The sequence below is a fragment of the Phyllostomus hastatus genome, unplaced genomic scaffold (genome assembly GCF_019186645.2).
Source record: "Phyllostomus hastatus isolate PE091 unplaced genomic scaffold, TTU_PhHast_1.1 phas_scaffold_345, whole genome shotgun sequence".
NCBI classification, from domain to species: Eukaryota; Metazoa; Chordata; class Mammalia; order Chiroptera; family Phyllostomidae; genus Phyllostomus; species Phyllostomus hastatus.
The window spans coordinates 9496960-9517679 of record NW_025334024.1 but is presented as its reverse complement, the minus strand read 5'-3'; the positions used below and the strand labels follow the sequence as shown (position 1 = coordinate 9517679).

Genomic DNA, 20720 nt, shown 5'->3' with positions numbered 1-20720 from the left:
CAAGCCCCGGCAACCTCACTGGCCCACCCTACTCTTTCTCTCTCTGCCTTTCTCTCTCTCTCTCTCTCACCCCGGCCACCCCAGTGACTACTTCTATGAGGCTCTCTGGAAAAACAAACAGGCTCGTGTGAAAAAGTAGCCTCATTGGCCTGATGAGACGACTGAGCTGAATTATTTGAATTAATTTGTAAGTCTTCATGCACTTTTGTCTCTCAAAGACTTTCACAGGCTTATTTTATGCCACTTGTCCATTTCCGCTTGCGAACTGGACCGTTCCTCCCCGAGCACACTGCTTTCTTCTGCTGTCTCGGTAAAAGCAGCACGGAGCAGCCAGCACCCCTGACATTCAGGCTCTTCTGCTGGGCGTCAGGCTCTGTAGGTGGCAGGTCTGCCTTTCACAGTATGACAGGCCACAGTTTCACCACATGCGTTCCGGTGCATGACACAGGTCCTCTGGGGTGTCCCTGGGTGACAGGTGGCTGTTCATTTGGTGAGAAAAAGTATCTAAACTCCTTTCGTCTAGTGGCTCCACTGTTCCCTAGGATCTTATTATAATCTACATTTATCTTATAGAAGGAGAAAGAGAATATGGAGAACCTAATTCAGGTTCACATGAATAATAGAACAGGAGTTACACAGTGTTCCACTCAAAGGTCCTTGGTGGAAACCCAGATGCCCCCCTCAGTGCAGTCTGGGAAATGTAGTTCCTGGCTGGCCAGTCTCTTCTCAGGACAATCCCAAACTGTGGAAAGGGGAGAACTAGTATGAGAAAAGCTAGTTCTGTCTACAGTGTATTTTTTTATTTAACATAGAGGTAATTTTTAAATTCTAGTCTGTTGGTTTCTGCCTTTTAATGTATGGATTTAAGTCTATTTCTATTTCTTGTGATTATGGATATATTTATACTAATTTCTGTATTTCATTTTGTGTTTCTTCTGTGTGAAGTGTTTTTATTGTTATTTTAAAAAATGTTTGGACATTTTTGGATTGATCCATTTTATTTATATCATGTGTACTCCATATGTCATTCTTGTTTTCCTGCTGTTACTTTGGAAGCTGAAGATTTATTTCCTTCCTTCCTTCCTCCCTTTCTCCCTCCCTCCTTCCTTCCTTCCTTCCTTCTTCCCTCCCTCCTTCCCTCCCTCCCTTTTATAGCCACTCCTGAAATTTTTATATACATATTTAAATTTCTCTTACAAAGTAAAAAGTTATTTGTCTCCTTCATTTAACCAACAACACCAGACCCTACATGATTTACTGGGTCAATGAAATCCCCCCTTGATAAAAAAATTTCTTGCTGTTATTTCAAAATTTCCTCTAATTCTTCTTTAAGTGTAATTGGTTGAGCCCTGTGCAAATATAAAAGATGCACAGAATTTGGGGATAACTTCACTGTGACTCCTTTAGTGTGTCTGTATGGTGTTGAATTCTCATCTTTTTCTGCCTTTATGAGTGTTTTGGTTGGAACCTATAAAACGCTGCTTAGGCAGATGCCACATTAAGCAGGAAACCTGATTTCTCTCTGAAGCATATTTTAAATTTTTTCTAGTTTATCTGTTGAATATCCTGCCTTGCTTCTGAACCTCGGAAAGACTTCTGTCTTTGGATTCATCCATAAATTAAAAACAACCTTCGTGGTCACTCCTTAAGCATGATAGTACTGTTGCATGCTTTGCATACTGAGCTCATATCCATCATCACACAGTGCGGCCAGTTTCCGAGAGGCAGGTGCTCAGCCAGCCAGCCTGAAGCACCCGGGGAACTGCCTGGCTTCCCAAAGGGCTTACGGAAAATCTTTGCCAAAATCACTGCCTTACTTTTATTTATACTTATGAAAATTTCCCAGGTTTGTGGGTATGTTATATATTCATTCACTCATTTTCTGGATTAAAGTTTGTCTTGAAAACCTACTCTGTGCCACACACTGTGTACCAGGTATTAGAGATAGAGATATAAAGCTGTGTTTTCTAATTTACTGTGAGTGTCACTGTGAATTATTGGTGCTATGGTTTTCTTTCAGAGTCTCCTGCAGTGTTCTTGGGAATGGAAATTGCTATAACCTTTTTGGAGGACACCTAGCAAAAATCTATCAAATTTAAAATGTAGATATTTCTTGACCTAGCAATTCTACTTCTAGGAATTTGTTCTTTAGAAAAAAATATCATATATTCCAAAGTATAAGTATTAGAGCATTGCATTCAGTAACAAAAATCTGGAAACTATATAAAATAATACTAATTACAATAAGAACAGTAGTTAGCACAGGATATCTGTTTAAGATACTTTCTGTTGATATTATTTCAGTGAATTTTCGCAGAAATCCCAAGGAGGGGTTTTTACATTATTTCTATTTTTGTAGATAAAGAAATTCAGGCATCAAGAGTCTAAGTAAAAGCTCACAAATCTAGTGAAGGATGCAGAGGGCTGAGCCCTCCAAAGGGATCAGGTTTTAATAAATGATCAAAAACCCTTACAATGGACTGACCGTGCAGGTTGAAACTAACGGGAGTAGAACTCTACATAGATTTGTTTAATTATGTGTTAACTGGGGAAAAACAGGTCGTAAAGTCACACACAAGCTAAGGAATGATGTTTGTAGGGAGATGGTGCTGCCCGATGTGGTTGTGTGTGTAGAAGGTGTGTTCTGGGGGGGCGTGCGCCGGGCTGCCACTCTGCTTCTCTCGGGGGGCACTGGGGTTCAGGAGACGCCTTCACTTGATACATTATGCACTTCGGCATTATCTGTACTTTCTTCAACAAGCCCGTTTCATTTTTCAACTAAAGATAAATTTAAATAGCTGAAAACTTCTCAGGGTAAACAAAAGCTCCTCTCACCGGCTCACACAGGTGTCCTGGGCACGGCTGACAGCCGGTGCCAGTGGTAGCGGGCTCTTTGAGCAGCGTAGGAGGTTCAGCAGCACCCCCAGCCTCCCTCCATTAGAGGTCAGCACAGCCCTCCCACAAGCCGTGCAGACCAGGCACTGCAGGGTGACCCTGCTGGGTAGAATGCCCCTGGGAACCTCTGGGGGAGTCTGCCCTCACTGGCTTCTCTGTGAGTGGTATTCTACATTCCCACGGCTGTAATGAAAGTATCTCCCTCCCCGGGAGGTTCTTTCAGACTTCACAAGCCCTCCATGTGGGATTCCAAATCCTCTAAGTCAGAGCAGACAAATCTGGTTTTTACCTGTTACCAGATAATCAACAGGCCATGGGTCTCTGTGTTTTGAGCCACACACCTCTTTTTGAGTCTTCGGGGGGCCGGCGCTGATCTTTCTTTTATCAGCGACTACCCTAGAGTAGGGGGTGCCAGTGCCTAACGAGTTTCATTAAGAACACAGCTATTACACATTCAAAACATACGGACTGTTCCTGTTGAGGATATAATTATACAGTAAATTAGCAACGTCCAGTGTGTTGCCTTTTAAGCGGATCTTTGATGTTTCCAGTACTTACATGAGATATTGGGCCTGTTTATTAAGAGTCTTCAACTGTGTATAAAACTAGAGCAGTCAAAGTAATGGTGTCTGCTGAAGGATTCTTTATCATGTGAATTTACCTTCAGTCATCTATTATTTATTTCAGCTATTTTATATGCCATTATAATAAATATTATGACAGAGAAAGCTTTTACGCTTCAACTTATTGTACTACTCTTTACTTGCCTGCAATCCTTCAGGAGAATGTAACCATGCTTTACCTATAGTTAACGTAAATCATCACTTACATTAGAATGAAAAATTCACTATGAAAAAAAGGCTCTTTCAATAGCAAGGCATAAATGCACCATCATGTTGACTGCCAAACCCCTGCGCCTTTCGCCGTCCTTCCTTAAACTGTTTTTAAGCTGCAAAGTGAATACATTGCATAGAGAGAAATTGGAAGATTTTAGAATATTTTCACTCTCTTGTTAGTTTCTGGCAAGATAAGCATTTTTTATCCAGAGTGCAAAATATTGCCAATTACTGTCTAAGCATTTTTAATAGTTCTGCTTTACGTGGCACCTAACTCATATACCAAATTAAATAAGCTGTTATCCAGTGCAATTTCTCCTTGAATCAGCCTTACGATTACCTATAGGTATTGATATCGTTTATTTTATAAATTGAGTTCCAGCAACACAAGGCAACATCGTTGACCTGTATGTGATGAAGAAAGAGCTGTTATGGTTTTCTTATTGGGGGTATCTTTATATTTTGGTGAGGACAGAGTTGGGAGGCACTTCATCCAGGAGGGAAGGCTGGTGCCTGATGGTCGATCTGAAGGTCAGGAAGGGCAGACTCAGCACCTGTCCATCACGGCTCTGAGAAAAATCCAGGCCTTTGCCCAGGACCATGTTTGGTGTGGTTTCCTGTTCTGAAATGTGGACTCTTCTCTAAGAGCGTTTTTCTTATTAAGTACACAGTGGCATTCAGACTTGTACAGATGTGTAGAGCCAGAAGAGACTCCCAGACTTTCCTTCCTCCTTGGGTGCTCTGTTGGAGAGCGCACTGATCAGTGCACCCTGTTCATCTTCAGGTTTGGCCAGCACCGGGCAAAGTTCGCACCAGACCTGCTCATAATGCCGGCTGGGATTGTTCAGCCGAGAGTTACAGGCGCTGACAGTAGATGCAAGTATTTATTTACTCCTGTGTTTCCAGGCGAAGATGCAGCCCTCCACCATTAACATCACGTAAATAATACTGGAGAGATGAGCATTATGAAGTCCCACGTAGGATATTGATGAATTATTAAACCAGTTTAGTTAGGTCTGTATTCTAGATCAGTGAGTAATGTCATGTCAATAATATGCTCAGCGCCAGTGTCTCTTGCTGTTGTAAATGTGACAACTCCTATTTAAGGTTTCTGCACATAAAGTCAGGACCACAAGTGTGTGCAGCGGGAGGGCGAGGGACATCAGCATAATGCAATTAAGGCCCATTGGGTCGGAATTTGCAGGATGCCATTAGCAGTAAGCTCTGAATGTAGATCATTGCCTTCGTTACGTTTTTCTCTTCCCGCAATGGGCTTCTCTTGTAAATTCCAAATGCACAAAGTAAATATGATGTGAAATGGACACAAATAAGAATATACAGGTGATGCTCATTGCTTTATAGCCCTCGGTGTTACGTGTCAAAGAGCGTGACGACGAGGGTGCAGCGCAGTGGGGCATTCCTGCAAGGACACGAGCTTCGGGCCGGCCACGCCCCGTGAGGAGCCGGGGTCTCTGCCACAGGAGCTGTGCCACTTCACATTCTCTCGGCCTCTGCTTTCCAGTCTGTAAAGCGGGGGACATAATGTACTTTAAGAGGTTTTTCACATTACTATTAACTAAAAAGTTAATGCCATGCATATCATAGGTGTTCATTGTTTTTTTGACCTTTAAATAATAATAGATTTGTGAGCCCTGGCTGGCGTTGCTCAATGGGTTGAGCTCGGGCTGCAAACCCAAGTGTCGGAGGTTCAATTCCCAGTCAGGGCACAATGCCTGGGTTGCAGGCCATGACCCCCAGCAACTGCGCATTGATGTTTCTCTCTCTTTCTCTCTTTCTCCCTCCCTTCCTGCTCTAAAAAATAAATAAATAAAATCTTAAAAAATAATAATAATAGATTTGTGTAAATGAGACCTTTTTTGAGGGAAACCCAGAAATAAACTCTTCTGTAAGTATGAGAGAAGGTTAGGTCGGTGCCCATCCAGCCTGCATGGATTGGCACTTCCACGTGAGAACCCACACTAGCCAATTCCCCATAAACACCCCATCTTGCACCTGCAGTTGCGTGTGGCATGTCCCTCATGGCTGAAAGAGAATCTCTTCTGGGTGTATTGGGGGCTGGGGTCCCCATGCCCCTTCATCAAACTTGGGTTTCTCTGTCCATCCACCTCCCACAAGAGTACAGGGTGCTCCTCTTTTTGACCAACTCAGAGATGGTGCTTTCAACACAATGCAACGAAGATCTGTTCTCACCTGCTGCTAGACTAGGATTGTGTAGAAAGTGGCCAAGCCGAGTGTAGGAAGCAAACCTCATGATTGGATGAGAATATTGTGAAGCCTATCCCCACTTGCTTTCACCAGCCATGCCCCTAACACCCACCAGCTGGTCTCCAGACCAAATACTTTGGGTGCATTATAGGGAGAATTCAAATAATGGGGAAAAGTCACCTATATTTTCCCAGCTAATAATTCACAGGCAAGTTATAATTAATAATGGTTTTTAAAAACATTTTATTTATTTATTTTTAGAGAGAGGGGAAGGGAGGGAGAGAGAGAGGAAGGGGGGATAAAGAGAGGGAGAGAAACATCATTATATGGTTGCCTCTCACGTGGCCCCCATTGGCGACCTGGCCCACAACTCAGGCATGTGTCCGGACTGGGAATCAAACTGGCGACCCTTTGGTTTGCAGCCTGTGCTCAATCCACTGAGCTACACCAGCCAGGGCTAATTAATGATGGTTTTAAGTAATAATTAGTTTTTTCAATATGCTTGGTCACTCAAATTTTATATATATATATGGTTTCCTATAAGCCCAGCACCATAACATATTACCTTTCTTTGTTCTTTCATTGTTGGTAAGGCGCATTATGGATGTGAGACATTCTCTCTTACATAAGGAAAAGAAAAAAAGTAAAGGAGTTAGAATCTGTAGAATATGCATTTACCTTTGGAGGCAGTGTCACTGAATGAATGAATTAGTTAATTAATTAATTCACTCTTAGAAATGTTGTCTCTCTTGCTGCTGACCAGAGGCAGGACAGCATGCTGCCTCTGAATGAGGCAGTTCCAGATTTAGAGGTTTTCCCAGGGACTGGCCTTGCTATGAGGGTCTCTGAGTGGCAAAAAGGGTGATGGGTGGGAGGATGGACAGGTCACGTGGACATTGAGGAATATGGAATCATGATTAAAACATGGTTTGGTGCGAATCCTGGCTCTTCCAGTTATTGTCTGGGTGAAGCTGTGCAGTAGCTTTCTGAACTTCAGCTTCTTCCGCTGTGAGATGGGTGGCTGGCGATGAGTGCCCCCAGAGGGCTGCTGCGGGCATGGAGGGTGCTGTGGGGCACGCATGCAGACGGCCAGTGTTCGGGGACTGCTCCCGTCAGCCAGTTATGCTTCACTCAGCCCTTTCCGTGAATAGTGAAGCAGTTCCGTGCATATGGTGACAATGACGACTGCGATGATGATAATGGTAAAACCACAACAGAAACAGTCACAGTATCAGGTGCCAGGCACTGTTCCAAGTGCCTTACATATATATTACCTCATTTCCTGATACAGCAGGTGCCATTATTATTTCCATTTCACAGAAGAGAAAACTGCATGTGCAGGAAGGGGAAGTCACTTGCCCAGCTGGTAAGTGCTGGAACTGGACTCAGACCCAGATGGTCCACTTGAGCCCACAGCAGAATGAACACCTCTTACGTTCAAAATGCTCACCGAGACTGGGGACTGGGCCCCTCCAGCCTCAAGGAGGTTCTGTGAGCCTTCTTCCTGCTGCTCTGGGGCAATGTGTCCTCCTCATCACAGAGCTGCTGGTCAGATTCTCTGAGCTACCAATACCACTATTATGAGATAAAGAAGAGAGACTACCATTCCTAATGTGCTTTATTATGGGAAAACAATGCTCATCGTGTTTTAGCAGTGGCCTTCCAAGTAACAGTGATAATAGTTATGATTTATGTGCCCCATACCTCATGCACATCATATCTAAGCTGTTCTCTGACCTGCAAGGTGGGTGCCCACTTTCTGATGAGGCAGCTGAGGCCCTGAGTGTTGGGGTGCCTTCCGTGCTGGCACGCTGCCGGGGCCACGGCCGTGCTGGGCGGGGGCTCCAGCTCAGCCTGGCACTGCTGTCTCTGCCGGGGGTGGCAACAGCTTTCTATTTCTTCGTTTAAATACCACGCAGCCCCCATATGGTTCCTTTGGTTTCAGGCAGTATCACATGTGAGTCACACTTGGCTAATTCATAGTCATGAAATTGTATGAGAGATCACTCTTGCATGACAACAGCAAGCAATCAAAGGATTCTGCGTTTACAGACTCTTAAATCACTGAGACAGGGTTTGGAACTCAACAAAGAATAGACTAAGCGGGCTTGGTCTATTGAGGATGTCAGTGACTGTGCCACCAGCGAGGAGCCCTGGGTCCCAAGGAAAAGCAAGAGGAGGACGTGGGTTGCTTAATTAGCCTGCCTTTCTGGCTGAGCCCGGGGTGTCAGGAGCAGGTGGGCTTCGCTCAGCTACTTAGAAGTTGCCTGATGTTTCGTGTGTGAGATGCCACCTGTGCAGTTCTGTTTTAAAATGATGGGTACTAGCATCTGTATACATAATTTAAAATAAATTTACATTCCTGTTTTGCCTGCGATGATAAGCTAGTGTGCCAGTGTGACTAGAAAAAAGAGTAAGGGTTTAGGGAAGGGTGGAGAGAGGCATTTTATACATTTTAAGATTCAAAATTTTTGGCGTAAAGTTCTTCCTGTTAAAGCTAAGTAGACAGTTGCGTAGAGAGCCAGGCAGATGGATAAGAAAGGAGGGAGAGACAGACACATGGAAGGATGGCAGTTTTCATTGGGGTGGTGGATCGTGCATGCATTTTTGTTCATATCCATCAGTCTTTTTACAAATTTCCTATAACTAATGAAAGCATGATGTAGGAAGTGACCTGAAATAAGCCTGGAGGGGTAGACAGGGCCAAGTCATGGACTCGGTGTTAGTCATTACTATTCTTCATCACATATTCCCATTTCTCTTGGTTCTGAAATGTGAGAAAACGCAACCTCTGTCACTGCTGGGTGGAAGCCTTCGAGATCCCACGTGCAATTTTTCACATTCCCTTCCCCACTCCCCACACTGTAGAGGCCAGGGATGTTATAGGAGGGGGATGTTTCATCTGCCCGGGACCCTGGCTACCCATGAGGAACATGGCCCCACTGACCCGGGGTGGACCTGGAACGCAAGCAAGTGATAATCCTTGGTTGTTTTCAGACACAGAGGTTTGGGTTGGGCAGAGGCTGCTCTTTACTGAAGCATATCCTGACTGATACGGAGACTCTGTGTGAGCTGTGCTGAGGGATCTGGACCATATATTGTTAGCCGTTTCAAGCTACAAAAGGATTTTAAGCTGGGACTTTGTTTATGTGTTTGTTTTTTCAATCCAGAGAGCAGACTCTGGCCAAGCAAGGCCAGTTGGCCTGTGCTAATTCTAATATCTCTTAACAGAAAACTCACCAGTTTCTGAGTGGTGATGAAATGTTTCTGTGTCTTGATGTGGTAAAGATCATATAAATTTATACATGTGATACAATGCCATTGAATTATGGGCAAAGATGTTACAAATAAAGAAATTGAGTGCATCCAAAACCTGGTGAAATCTTCACAATGTCTGAGGCGTAGTAGCTTACACAGTGCTGGTGCCAGTGTCATGGCTTGGACGACGTGCTCTGTATACACGGGGACGATGTCACCACGGGGGAATGCTGGGGCTTGGGGGGGTGGGCACTCTAAGTACCACTTCTTGAGAGTTTATAATTAGTTCCAAGTCAAAATGAAAAGCAACAACAGAAATTTCATGAGTTAAACCGAAAAAGTGAATCGTGGTGAGTCCCGGATGTGAGGCCAGACTTGGTGGAAGAGCTCACGATGGCAGATTAGGTCTCCTGCCTTCGCCTCGCAATGGGCAGTTTGTGCTTCAGCAATGGGGTCCGTGAGCCACTGCATGTTCATGCAGAGCGTGTCTCATAATAAACACTTCATAAAGTTGCTAAGTTTCTTACAGAATCAGAAGTTAACTGCCCACCCCCAGCACACACACACACGAGCACACACATCCCCTCATTCTAAAAGCTGTGATTTTCTTTCACTGGATATACTGTATTGCACACAGTTTCACTACATTTCTCAGGGTCAGCAGTAGAAACAGAAAGCTGATACCAAGGGCAGGAGCATTACCTGAGTGATAGTGTGTGGACTTGAATCACTGTCCCCAGGAGCCTAGTAACTCACGGCCTGTGGATTAGTCTGTTGAACTACTTGATGGCTGGCGACCCCCGGCTCCCCCTGGATGTGTATGTTCTGATTTTGTTCTTATTGGTAGTGGCAGCTCTGTGCTTTATTTTGAAGTGAAAGGGGAGGACCAGAAGGCAACTTACCAACTGCAAGTTACACGCGGAGAAGAATGTGAAGGCCCACTTGGCCCTGCCATCATTTTCGTTGGAAAATTGCTTTGGGGTCATCGTCTGTGAGTGTCCTCCCTGTTTTATGGTGGGCATTTGTACGAGCATTTTTACAGTATCTCATGGAGTTTTTATAGGGGGCTTGGCTGAGAGAAACAATGCTTACCACTCTTCCCAACAGGATGAGTGTCTGCCTTTCGTTGTGTGATGCCTTCGGGGTGCTGCGAGATTTTGTGTGTGGCAGAGAGGGTCAGGGTCCGAGGGAAGTGAGTGGGGCTGGGCCACAGGGCACAAGGTGATGGAGAAAGGCCCCTTTTTGTGCTAACTCTGAATGACAAATCAGGTAGTCAAGCATTTATGAGGCGTAAGAATCTTCCAGGGGAATAAGTTAGCTTTTGACAGACTTAACACTCTGATTTTAGCCATCAGATGAATATTGGTTATTCAGACAGAAAGTATGTGGGGTTTTGCTCCTCATCTGGAAGCCCAAACTGTCTACACAGGGTACATTACTCAACCTCACTCAAGTTTGTTCACTTCTCCTGGTGGTAATTTCCTGCTCTGTAGGATGAGGGGCGTGGCCTTGCCTCACCGTGGGTCCTCCAGCTCAAACATTCCCCGATCTTAGGAAACTCGAACAAAACCTGAGTCTCCATTTTCCCCATGTCCTGGGTCAAGTTAAACGCTTTCCATCCTCCTTCCCAAATCTGCTGTTTGTGCATCTGCCACCATCTGAAGTTCTCTGAATGTGCATCAATATTGGCCAACACCTTTGCCACTGACCGCTGCTGGGTTTGGGGAAGTCATATAATGACTCTCTGGCCCCTTTCCCTGTACCTGGGCTCTTTGTCGGTCACCACCTGGATCCTCTAGGATGCACCAGAGATCTAGTCTGCTGTGGTCTTCAGGGAAGAGCCTGGCATGTCGTTGACGCCAGGTCAGCCACCATGCTGCACGGTGGTCCGCCCAAGCCGCCCTTCACTGCGGGTGGCATCAGGGAAAGAATTTGGAACAGCAGCCATTTTATCTCTTTCTAGTTAACTTTACAAAATACTTTCTCTCTTCTATACAGGATGTTAGGTGCTTTACACTTATTCTCACAATTCTGTGAGGAGATCATCAATATTCACCTTTTATAAATAAGGAAACTGAGTCTCAGAAATGCTAAATGGCCCAAAGTCAGAATGCTCCCAGCTGCCTCTGCTTGATGTTTGTTATTCCAAGCTTGGGAGCCGGGCTAGAGCCCAGGCAGCCAAGACAAACTGCCACAGGCCCACTGAGCATCTCCGCAGTCTGTGTCCATCCCCGAGTAAGACAGTTCAAGTGCAGGATGTTCTCAGCAGTGCTGTTTGCGTCCCCCCTTTACAGCATAAGAGGGATCATGTTATTCTCCTTAGTCTGACTTTAGCATCGCCGTCTAGACAAGAATTCCCAAGTTAATCATTTGTTTTACGGGGCTCTTCTTACCTGAACAGGCAGGTGGCCTGGCATCCTATCTTTGGAGGAGATAGGTCTAAGAAGTGATAGTATTTGATGTTACACCTCTGAAATCCAGTGAAACTTGAAACTTGAGAGTGCCCCGTAACCACGAGGCAAGTCTGAAAGGCACTGCTTTCAGAATTGCACTAGGAGGCCGTCCAGTGGAGTATGAATGCCTCAAAACCCGACTGCTCCAGTCCTTCTGGTTTCTTTCCAGGAGGGAACTTGGGCTTTTGTCTGAGACTGACTTGAGGTCAGTGCTTGCTACCCCGACTTCTAACCTTTGTGATCTCTTATGAGATGCCACATTGAAAATGGGGAACCATAGCCCATCTCTCAGTTGTGAGAGTGGAAGGAGATGGTGCACGTCCGTGCCCAGCCCATGGCAGACTCTGAACAGACAGCAGCCATTGTTAACATTACGATTACCCACATGCCCCTCTGTCTATCGAGTCTTCTGGGTTACTGAACGAGGGGGATCTAGGCCAGTCATGATCCATCAGCATAATTGACTTTTGTCTGCTTTTGTACTTTTTATAAATGAATTGTCTTTAATTTTTGATGCAGTTTCAGTGCAATCATTTCAGAACCCCATTGGCAGCTTTTGAGATGAAAATGTTGTCTGCTGAATTCTTGCACCAGCCAGGCTTTGTCCTGGAGTCCCCATCCCATCCCAGTTTTTCAGGATGCAGACTGAGAGGGGACACGTGAGCCTGAAGACCCTTAGGCGCCTCTTCCACGCACTGCATGAAATAGCACAACCCCCAGCCTGTAGTTTTAGTGGAATCCCAGCCTCACATCCTCCCTAAACTTGGCAGTAAAAGCCTTGCTCCTCCATTCATTCCAATGATTTATATTCTCTCTGGGCGTCTAATATTAAACAGGGGAATTCCGACATGTTCCATAACACATTTACTGTAACTTGATACCATGAACTAAACTTGCTGTTATTTATCATTTCTTTTTATTTTCTCTCATTCCAGCATAAAGCCAAGGTGGAAGCAATGACCCTGGACCTTGCTCTGCTCCGTAGCGTGCAGCATTTTGCTCAAGCGTTCAAGGCCAAGAATGTGTGAGTGTTCCAGTGGAGGGTTATAGATCATAATTTCTTACTGTTTTAATGTCTTTATCAGATGACCATAATTGGGAGAACGCAGGGCTGTTGTGTTGTCTTGGCATCCAAGCAGGAGGCTCATTTATATCAGCCCTGTTAAGGTGCGCCCTACTTTCCTGACTCTCATTAGGAGACGTGTCATCCATCCAGTAACAGCTTCTCAGATAAAAAGAAAAGACACTATTGAAGCACTAGTGAAAGTGGCTAATGTAAGCCAGATGAGTGTAAGATGCATCCTGATTGTAGACATTTTTGCAGCCTCGGAATCGAGGGAAGGTACATTTTAATTGCATTCAGGCAGAGGAAAGCTCAGCTCTCTGGGACTGCAAGGGGGCTGAGGATCAGAGCCCGAGAAGAAGGACCTGCTGCTCTGCCAACCTGCCATGATTCTATGTGACGTGTGCACATGGATCCAGAACCATGGACTCCCGTCTTGAGAAACTTACCCTTTTTTTCATTCTTTTTCAGCATTTCAGTATGCCTGAAGAAAGGGGCCTTAGCTAGGGGCTGGCAAATTCTTATACTGGCACACGTTAACCTCCCTTTCCAACAGAGAGAGCAGCCTCAGACCCAAAGCTGAGGCAAGCAGTGGTGGTTAGCTCCATTTTAATTATAGTATTTTGTTTCCAAGTGTTTATTTTTACGGTTCTCTCGTATTTTTTTAGGGCAAGCAATACTGGTTTCTTATTTAACATAGGGGTTTAAATTTCATTAAAAAGTAACTTCATTTAAAATTTTTTTTCCCAGAGGGTTGAATTGACCGTGAGGATTAGGTTAATAATAGTACAGTAGGTGCCGAGGACTAGATAGCTCCGGAGGTGGCACCAGCATGACGGAATTTGGAGAACACTGGTAAAATGGCAAGCCATCTTTGGGCGGGGCTCTGCTAGGATCACCAGGCAGGTGATGGGTGTAAAAGGAGGTCCTTAAACCAAATCTTCATATGGTGCAATGTGGCTGTGACCCCTCAGTGCTGTCCAGTATTCAGTTCTTCTCGTGTCTCCCTTGATTTCTCCTTCAGCAGTTTTAGATGGTTACGAGGTCTCTAACGCCCTTTCTGAAGCATGCAAGTGGCCTGAGTCCCTGAGGTCGAAGAACTGAGTGAGAGTCCTTAGTGAGAGAGCGGCATGTCCAGTTAGGGGTGGGGTGGGCTGTGCACACACAGGACTAGTGGGACAACACCCTCAGCTTGCTAGCCGCCCAGGGCAAGCCCTCCTGTGTGTGCTCCCGGTGGCATTTGGCAGTGTTGGCTGTCAGCCCTGGCCAGAGCTCTCAGACAGCCCCAAGCCTGGGGGCAGCAGTAGCTTTTAAGACATTTGCTCATTTATACCTTCACCATTCATTTATCCATGTGTTCATTCACTTAACACATTTAATGAGGGTCTCCAAAGCCCCAGGCACTTTTCCAGGTTTTAGGAAGAGAGGGGTGACCCTTGGAAGCCCGGTTATCCTGAAGCAAGCCATGGTCTCCGTTGTCAGGAGGCAGTGTTTCACGGCAAATGGCTGACTCCTCAAACTAATGCTTTTGTGGTTGTTTGAGAGAGAATAATAATAACAGTAACCACAACAGCAGCCACGGCAGCTCATTTATTGAATGCTTCTTATGGGCCATGCACTTAAGAACACTTTGCATGCATTTTCTGATTTAATTCTCAAAGCCACCCTTTGTGGTAAGTGTTATTTACTACCTCTGTTGTGCAGATGCAGGATGTGAGACCAGAAGGGTAGGTTAGTTATCTGAAGGCAGCTGGCTGGGAAACAGAGGGGCTCAGATCCTATGCGGTTCCTCCCTCCAGGGCCCCTGCTTCACCACCACGCTAAACTCTCTTTCCTTTTAAATGTGGTGGAAACAGAGATCAGAGGGAGTGAGTGGCTTTCACAGGGTCACCGGGCAGGTTGGCAGCAGACGCGGGGTTTTTATCTAGCTCTGACTCTTTCGCTCTCTCCCTGACACCATGCTGCTCTAGCCGGAGCTTAGATGTACTGCCTCTTCCCACTTCCTCTTCTGCGTCAGGCCGCAGTGGAAGTGAGCAGTTCTGCCGGGGAGCGCCAACTGTTACATAACAGCACCGTCTTCCAAGTCTTAACGGGACCATTAGTTTCTCACCATTAAGTAGTTCAAAAATCATCAAATTCCACTGCCTCTTGTAATCACCGAGGCCAAACTTTGGAGAAAGCTATCACCCATTTTGCCCTAATCTTAGCTTTTAGCAAATGAGTTCGAATTTGTGTACTTCTAGGTGCAGAAACAAGGGTGATTTTCCTTTAGCAAACGCTGTACCACACACCTCTTTTTAGATGTCTCTCGAGAGAACAGTGTGCTGTATGTTTTAGGGAAATATTGTGGTGGTGAAAATATGCATAAAAAAGGGAGTGATTTCAACTTTTGAAATGCTGCCAAAGTGAAATCTCTCCTGGATAGGCAGATGACAGTTCAGTACTTACGGGTCTTTAGATTCTGAGAACTGTCAGAAGTGAATTTAAGTGCTGGTGACCGGGCTGCCAAAAAAACATGTGTAGCTCTATTCGTATAATCACCTCCCATCTTTAGACATTAAAACCTCCTTGTCTGTAAAACATAATGACACATGAAAGAAAGGCTGCCAGTTCAGAGCCAGTCTCTTCATGCGCTGGCGGACTGAGGGGAGGAAAAACCCTTACATTTAAATCCCGTGCGGATGCCCCCATTTAATATTCCATTTTAAAGCTGGTCTGTGAGCGCCCCGGAAGTGTTTCCGGCCCCTTTTGCCTGTGTGTGTTCCCTGGGCTCACGCTCCAGCTCAGAGTGTTTCTTCGCCCCGGGATTAGGTGCATATAATGTATCCTGAGTCTAAAGAAGTAGAGAGAAGTATGAAATGCAGACCTGGTGGAAGACGCAGCTCACTGTGGTCTGGAGCCCCCCTTTACCTGCGTCTGCTAGGAGGAGCTGTGGATTAGCCCGTTGGGGACATCTGCTTCTTCTTCCTTTGGTGGGTAGAGGGCAGGGGGAGGGAGAGCATTTCCCAATGAGCACTGCTAGCATAACTATGCAAAATCATGGCTTCTCATCAACTTTTTGTTTTTTTTGTGCAAGGCAGTGTGCTAAGTACTTATGCATGGGGTCTGTCTTTCATTTCTTACAATAACCCTGGGCATTAGGCATTTTGATCTCTATTTTACAAATTGAAAGGCTCCAGCTTTTCAGAGAGCAAGAGTCTAATGACTTCCCCAAGTGTAGCAAGTGGTGCATTCCAAAATGTGAATCCAAGTCTGTCTGAACTCAAAGCGACTCTTGCTCTCGTTGGGTCTCACACTCCAGTCCTATTTTTCAGTGTGGATTTCTGTATTGGAATGTGTTGCCAAGTAATATGCTACTTTGAAATTTAGTGGCTTAAAACCACTTGAAACAATAAACATTTCTGTTCACTCTCCCTCTTTCAGTTTGTTTAAATCAGGATTCAAATAAGGTCAATACATTGTGATCAATAGGTTTTTCTTCAATTGTTTTTCTTTAAAAATTATTAACACAACATTGTATTTGTTGAAGCGTCCAGGTTGTCCTCTAGAGTTTTCTGTAATCTCTAATGGCTGCATACCTGGGGTGTCGTTTAACGTATTCTATTGTTGTCTATGTTTCCTGTGAAATGGTAGGTAACTCGAGAGGCTCAAGCGAATTCCTGTTTAGTGTTTCTGGCCAGCACGGTTCATGGACGGTGGTGAAGTCTTCCATCGAGAGGACGCTGGTTGCCAGAGCACACTTTCCGAAGGCTCAGCTCGCCCTGACCAGCCCATTTCTCTGCCCACTCTCCCTTTGTCTGCCCACCCCCATTTTCACTCATTTGTTGCATTATTCTCCACTCACTCTTCTGGGTGGTCAGCCCAGGAGGCCTCAGTCTGCTTCCAGACAGTTCTCCTCAGAGTTAGTGCTGGTGGTGGTCAGCCAGTGTGTCTCAGGTCGAATTATTTTGGGCGTTACTAAAAGTTCCAAACCGAAGCCTGTGGTGAGTTCCAACCCAACTGAATTTTGAAGGATATTTATGTTTGAACTGCAGCCCTGGAGAGCAGCCAGACTCCACACTGCCAGCAGGCGGGGGCACGCACCAGAGTGTGCTGTGCCGGGACCCTTCCTGATCGCTCAGACGGACATTGGGAGTTTCAGTGATGGGCTCCGAAATAATAACATGTTGTTTGTGATGAGCTGGCACATTTTCATCCCTGGAGCTGGCTGCTTCAGTTACGCAGAAGCACCCATTTTTGGATAGGGCCTGGAATAGTTCAGTAGCTCCTAGAACTAGGAACTCTGTACGTATTTTCTGTTCGGATGTTTTATAGTTTGAGTTCCACGTATTCCTGAACTAATGGATACCTGGATTCCAATCCTGGAATTTTAAATGTTGGTGATGGCACATGATACAGAGCAAACGCATTGTTTGGAAACCAGTTACCAATCAGCTCTTATAATACTGACCAAGGGCTTTGGTTCACTGTGGGAATTAATTGCAATCAACAATGAGTTCATATTGACACAACACATACAGTTCTAAAGGCTTCTAGAACTTTATTTTTTGATGATGGATTTCTACTTTCTCTTCTCAACTTTCTGCCTCCAGTATAATTTAAAGAAATTAGGTGTTCTTTTGCTTAAAAAATAATATAGGATAGTAATGTTTATAAAAGAAAAGATTAACAGTTTTCTACCCCCTCTTTACTTTTTAAACATTTGAGGGAGAAAAATCTTTAGCAAAGTTATTTATTTTCACTTTTTACTAAATTACTTTCAGAACTTGAATGTACTAATCCCACATAAAATATTCTTGGATTCCTATTCTAAATTTTGCTGTCTCAAATCCTTCTATGGAAGTGGGTGGGCTATAAATTATAAATAAATTCCAAATTTTGAGGGATAAATTACCCTAAAGACCAATGTGTAAATTATAGCTTAATCTTTCTTTTTCTCCTCAGCTCAATTTTAAGAATAATGTTTTAGCCAACATATCTGCAATTACTCGTTGCTCAACATGAGAAATCCATTTCTGGTTTGCCTAACGGAGGATCGTGTTGCTTTGCTTTTCTTCACAGTATGAAAACTAAAAGAAAAGAAAAACAAAGAGGTAGATTTTAGCTATAATGAACTCTCTAAATCTAGATCTTAATTATGGCTTTTTAAGGAAAAACGTTAAAAGTCTACCAGTTAAGTTTTTGCCATCCCATACATTTTCCATCCCACGTTATTTTAAAAAATCATATTGTGAGGCATTTAACAAACTTAGAAACACCAGGGAAGAGTGCATCCCTCACAAGTACATTTTTTATGTTCTGAAAATTAACTCAGCATCAATTTGTTTTATATAATTATTTAAAAATATTTCTAAGAGACAAAGTACGAATCATTTCTTATTAAACAGAAATACTAACTTAAAGTGATGCAGTGTAGGACAAGGGTCAGCAAACTTGCAGAGCGCTCAAGAGTGAGTATTTTCAATTTTTCGGGCCATCTGACCTCAGTTGCAGTTAGTCACCTCTGCCTTTGTTTCATGAAAGCTCCGTGGACAGTAGTTAATCAGATGAGTATGTTTGTGTTTCAGGAAAGCGTTATTTATGAAAATGGGCTGTGGGCTGGATTTTTCCAAGGGTCATAGCATGCCTGCTCCTGGAGCAGTGGGAAGAATATAGGGTTTGGGGATCAACAGAACTGAGATTGAAATCCCAGATGTACTATTTACTAGCTGTGCGGCCTTGGGCAAACTCTTCAAGATCTGGGCCTCACCTTCCAGATCCATATAAAGCAGATTATGACACACACCTTTTAGGGTCTTCAGGAGAATAGCTGGAGTGTATGAAATAACCAGACACAGCTTAGTGCACTGTGCCTACGACTGTTCTTAACATGTGTTTGTTTATTGTCACATTTCTAGAATGATTTGAGAAATTATAAAGAATACATTCTAGTGTCATAAAATAGAAATAGGAATTTACTTAAAAATGGAAAAGGGGGATAAAAGTAGACTAGTAAGAGGTGACCCTAAAGGAAGAGTGGATCTCATAAGGTCTTTCACATTCATTAAAAATCAGGCCTAAGAATGAGCTTTGGGATTCCTGGCCATTAAGGAAAGGGGAGAAATCAGCTTCATGTTGCCCACAAACGATAAGCAAGACAAGAATCAAGCAGAAAAGTTGTTACTATAGTGATGCTCCACTGAGGATCGCAGAGTACTTATTACTCTACTGAGTATTTTCCCCGCTGCTCATTGTTATTAAAGCCATGGACTTGAGGGATACTTCACCGTTCTCTTTCAGAGTAAATGGCTAGACTCGATTTTCTTTGCCATTGTTACATCTGTTTCCCCTGGCTTTAAGAGCTTTTTCAGGTGATCTGAGCTGCTTTAAGAGCAACCTGCTTTGAATGAGTGAGGTACCGTGGGACCTACTAAGAATAATGAACTTGGGTATTCTGGGATACCAAAGTGCTCCGCATGCCTTCTTCTCCCCTCTTTTCCTGTTTATTTTTAAATTTTTCTTTTTCCCCTCATTATTTGTTCAGTGTTTACAACAGAATTAGGGACTGGTCTAGACATGGGGTTAAACCACTTGCTGTCTCACTTCTCCTGTGCCTTAGCTCTCTCTTAGAATTGTCATGAAGCTTAAGGATGGTTTCATAGCTTTGCATGACAGAGATCTTCAAAAACGTATCCTTGGTACAGAAGAAAAATTATTAAATTAATTTAGTTAGGGGCCACTTCACAATTAAATTTGTCAGGAAAAAAAACATTTCTGTGAGCCTCATGCTTGGGCTCACAGAAATCACTGGAAGTCACTGCTGCTAAGGAACGCACGAAAATGGGTTTGAAGTAGCCACAACGATGCTTGCAACATGAACGGCTTTGATTTCCCAACAGAATTCCAGGTTCAGTCGTCACTATCATGTTTCTTAAAATCAAAGTGATGTATGTTAATTGAAGACACAAAAAACTTCCCTTCCAGGAAGAATAAAAACCCATTTTCGATGGGTAGAAACAACTGCTCCGTGGTTTCCCCTCCCACACTCATCTTCCCCCAGTGCGTATGGACAGAAGCTGATGTTAGTCCTTTAACTTTAGCAAAGAATATTAATCTTGTTGCTAGTGTTCAACAATGATTTTTTTTAGTTCTTTCTCTTTTTTGCTCTATCCATCCACCCCCAGCTACCTGCCCTACCCTGCCCCAAGCTGTCAAAAAGATCTCTTAAAGCATTGGACTAGAACACAAGCCAGCAAAATATTTTGGAAAAAATCAGATAAATTAATATTTATATATGTATCTATATAAATATTTTACCTTTGTGAGCCAGATGGTCCCTAGCAGCCACTCAGTCAGCACTGAGTACATTTTGACTGCTTGTATGAGATCATCGTAGTACAAAATTAGCCTCTGATAAAGTGCAAGTTACTAGACATGACTGTGTTCCCATAAAGCTTTATTTATAAAAATAGGAAGTGGGTTGAATTTGGGATTTGCTCTCGTGGTTGTGATTTGCTGATCTTAGGACTAGACCACACCGTTCCTAGAAATATAACTCATTTTTAATAGCATCCTGTTTCATTATGAGAAATACATGCCATTTTTTCTAAGAAAATGGTTTATGTTAGACCTGTCAAGATAAATAAGTAAATATAACCATTGTTGCATGCACGGTTAATTTTAATTCTCCAAGGAAAGTGCTGTGATGCACAGAGGCTGATAACAGAGATGGGTTGGAGTAGAACAGTGCGCTGTGGTGAGTTTTGGGAAAGTAGGTCAACTACCACCACTAAGTATTGTTTATTTATAATGAAGACACTGAATTCCTAATTGGGGCTTGGACCCATATAAAGATGATGATGATAACAATTATTAAAATTTATCACCTATGTATTATGTGTCATGCACAGCTAAGCACTTATATGCTATCCCATTCTGTCCTCATGAGGACTCAGAGGATAGGTCAAACATGATAGAAGAATGATAGTACCTTATGTTTCAGCCTAATAC

At 43.8% G+C, this 20720-nt stretch overlaps 1 protein-coding gene across 3 annotated transcripts in view; it reads left to right on the top strand.

Annotated features, from left to right (window-relative positions):
* Window positions 1-20720, top strand: part of WWOX (WW domain containing oxidoreductase) — an 898695-nt gene that overhangs the window by 221260 nt on the left and 656715 nt on the right. For all 3 annotated transcript variants that reach the window (XM_045818497.1, XM_045818498.1, XM_045818499.1), the window contains exon 6: window positions 12604-12692. In XM_045818497.1, coding sequence (XP_045674453.1) covers window positions 12604-12692 — 89 coding nt within the window. The remainder of the gene's footprint in view (window positions 1-12603; window positions 12693-20720) is intronic.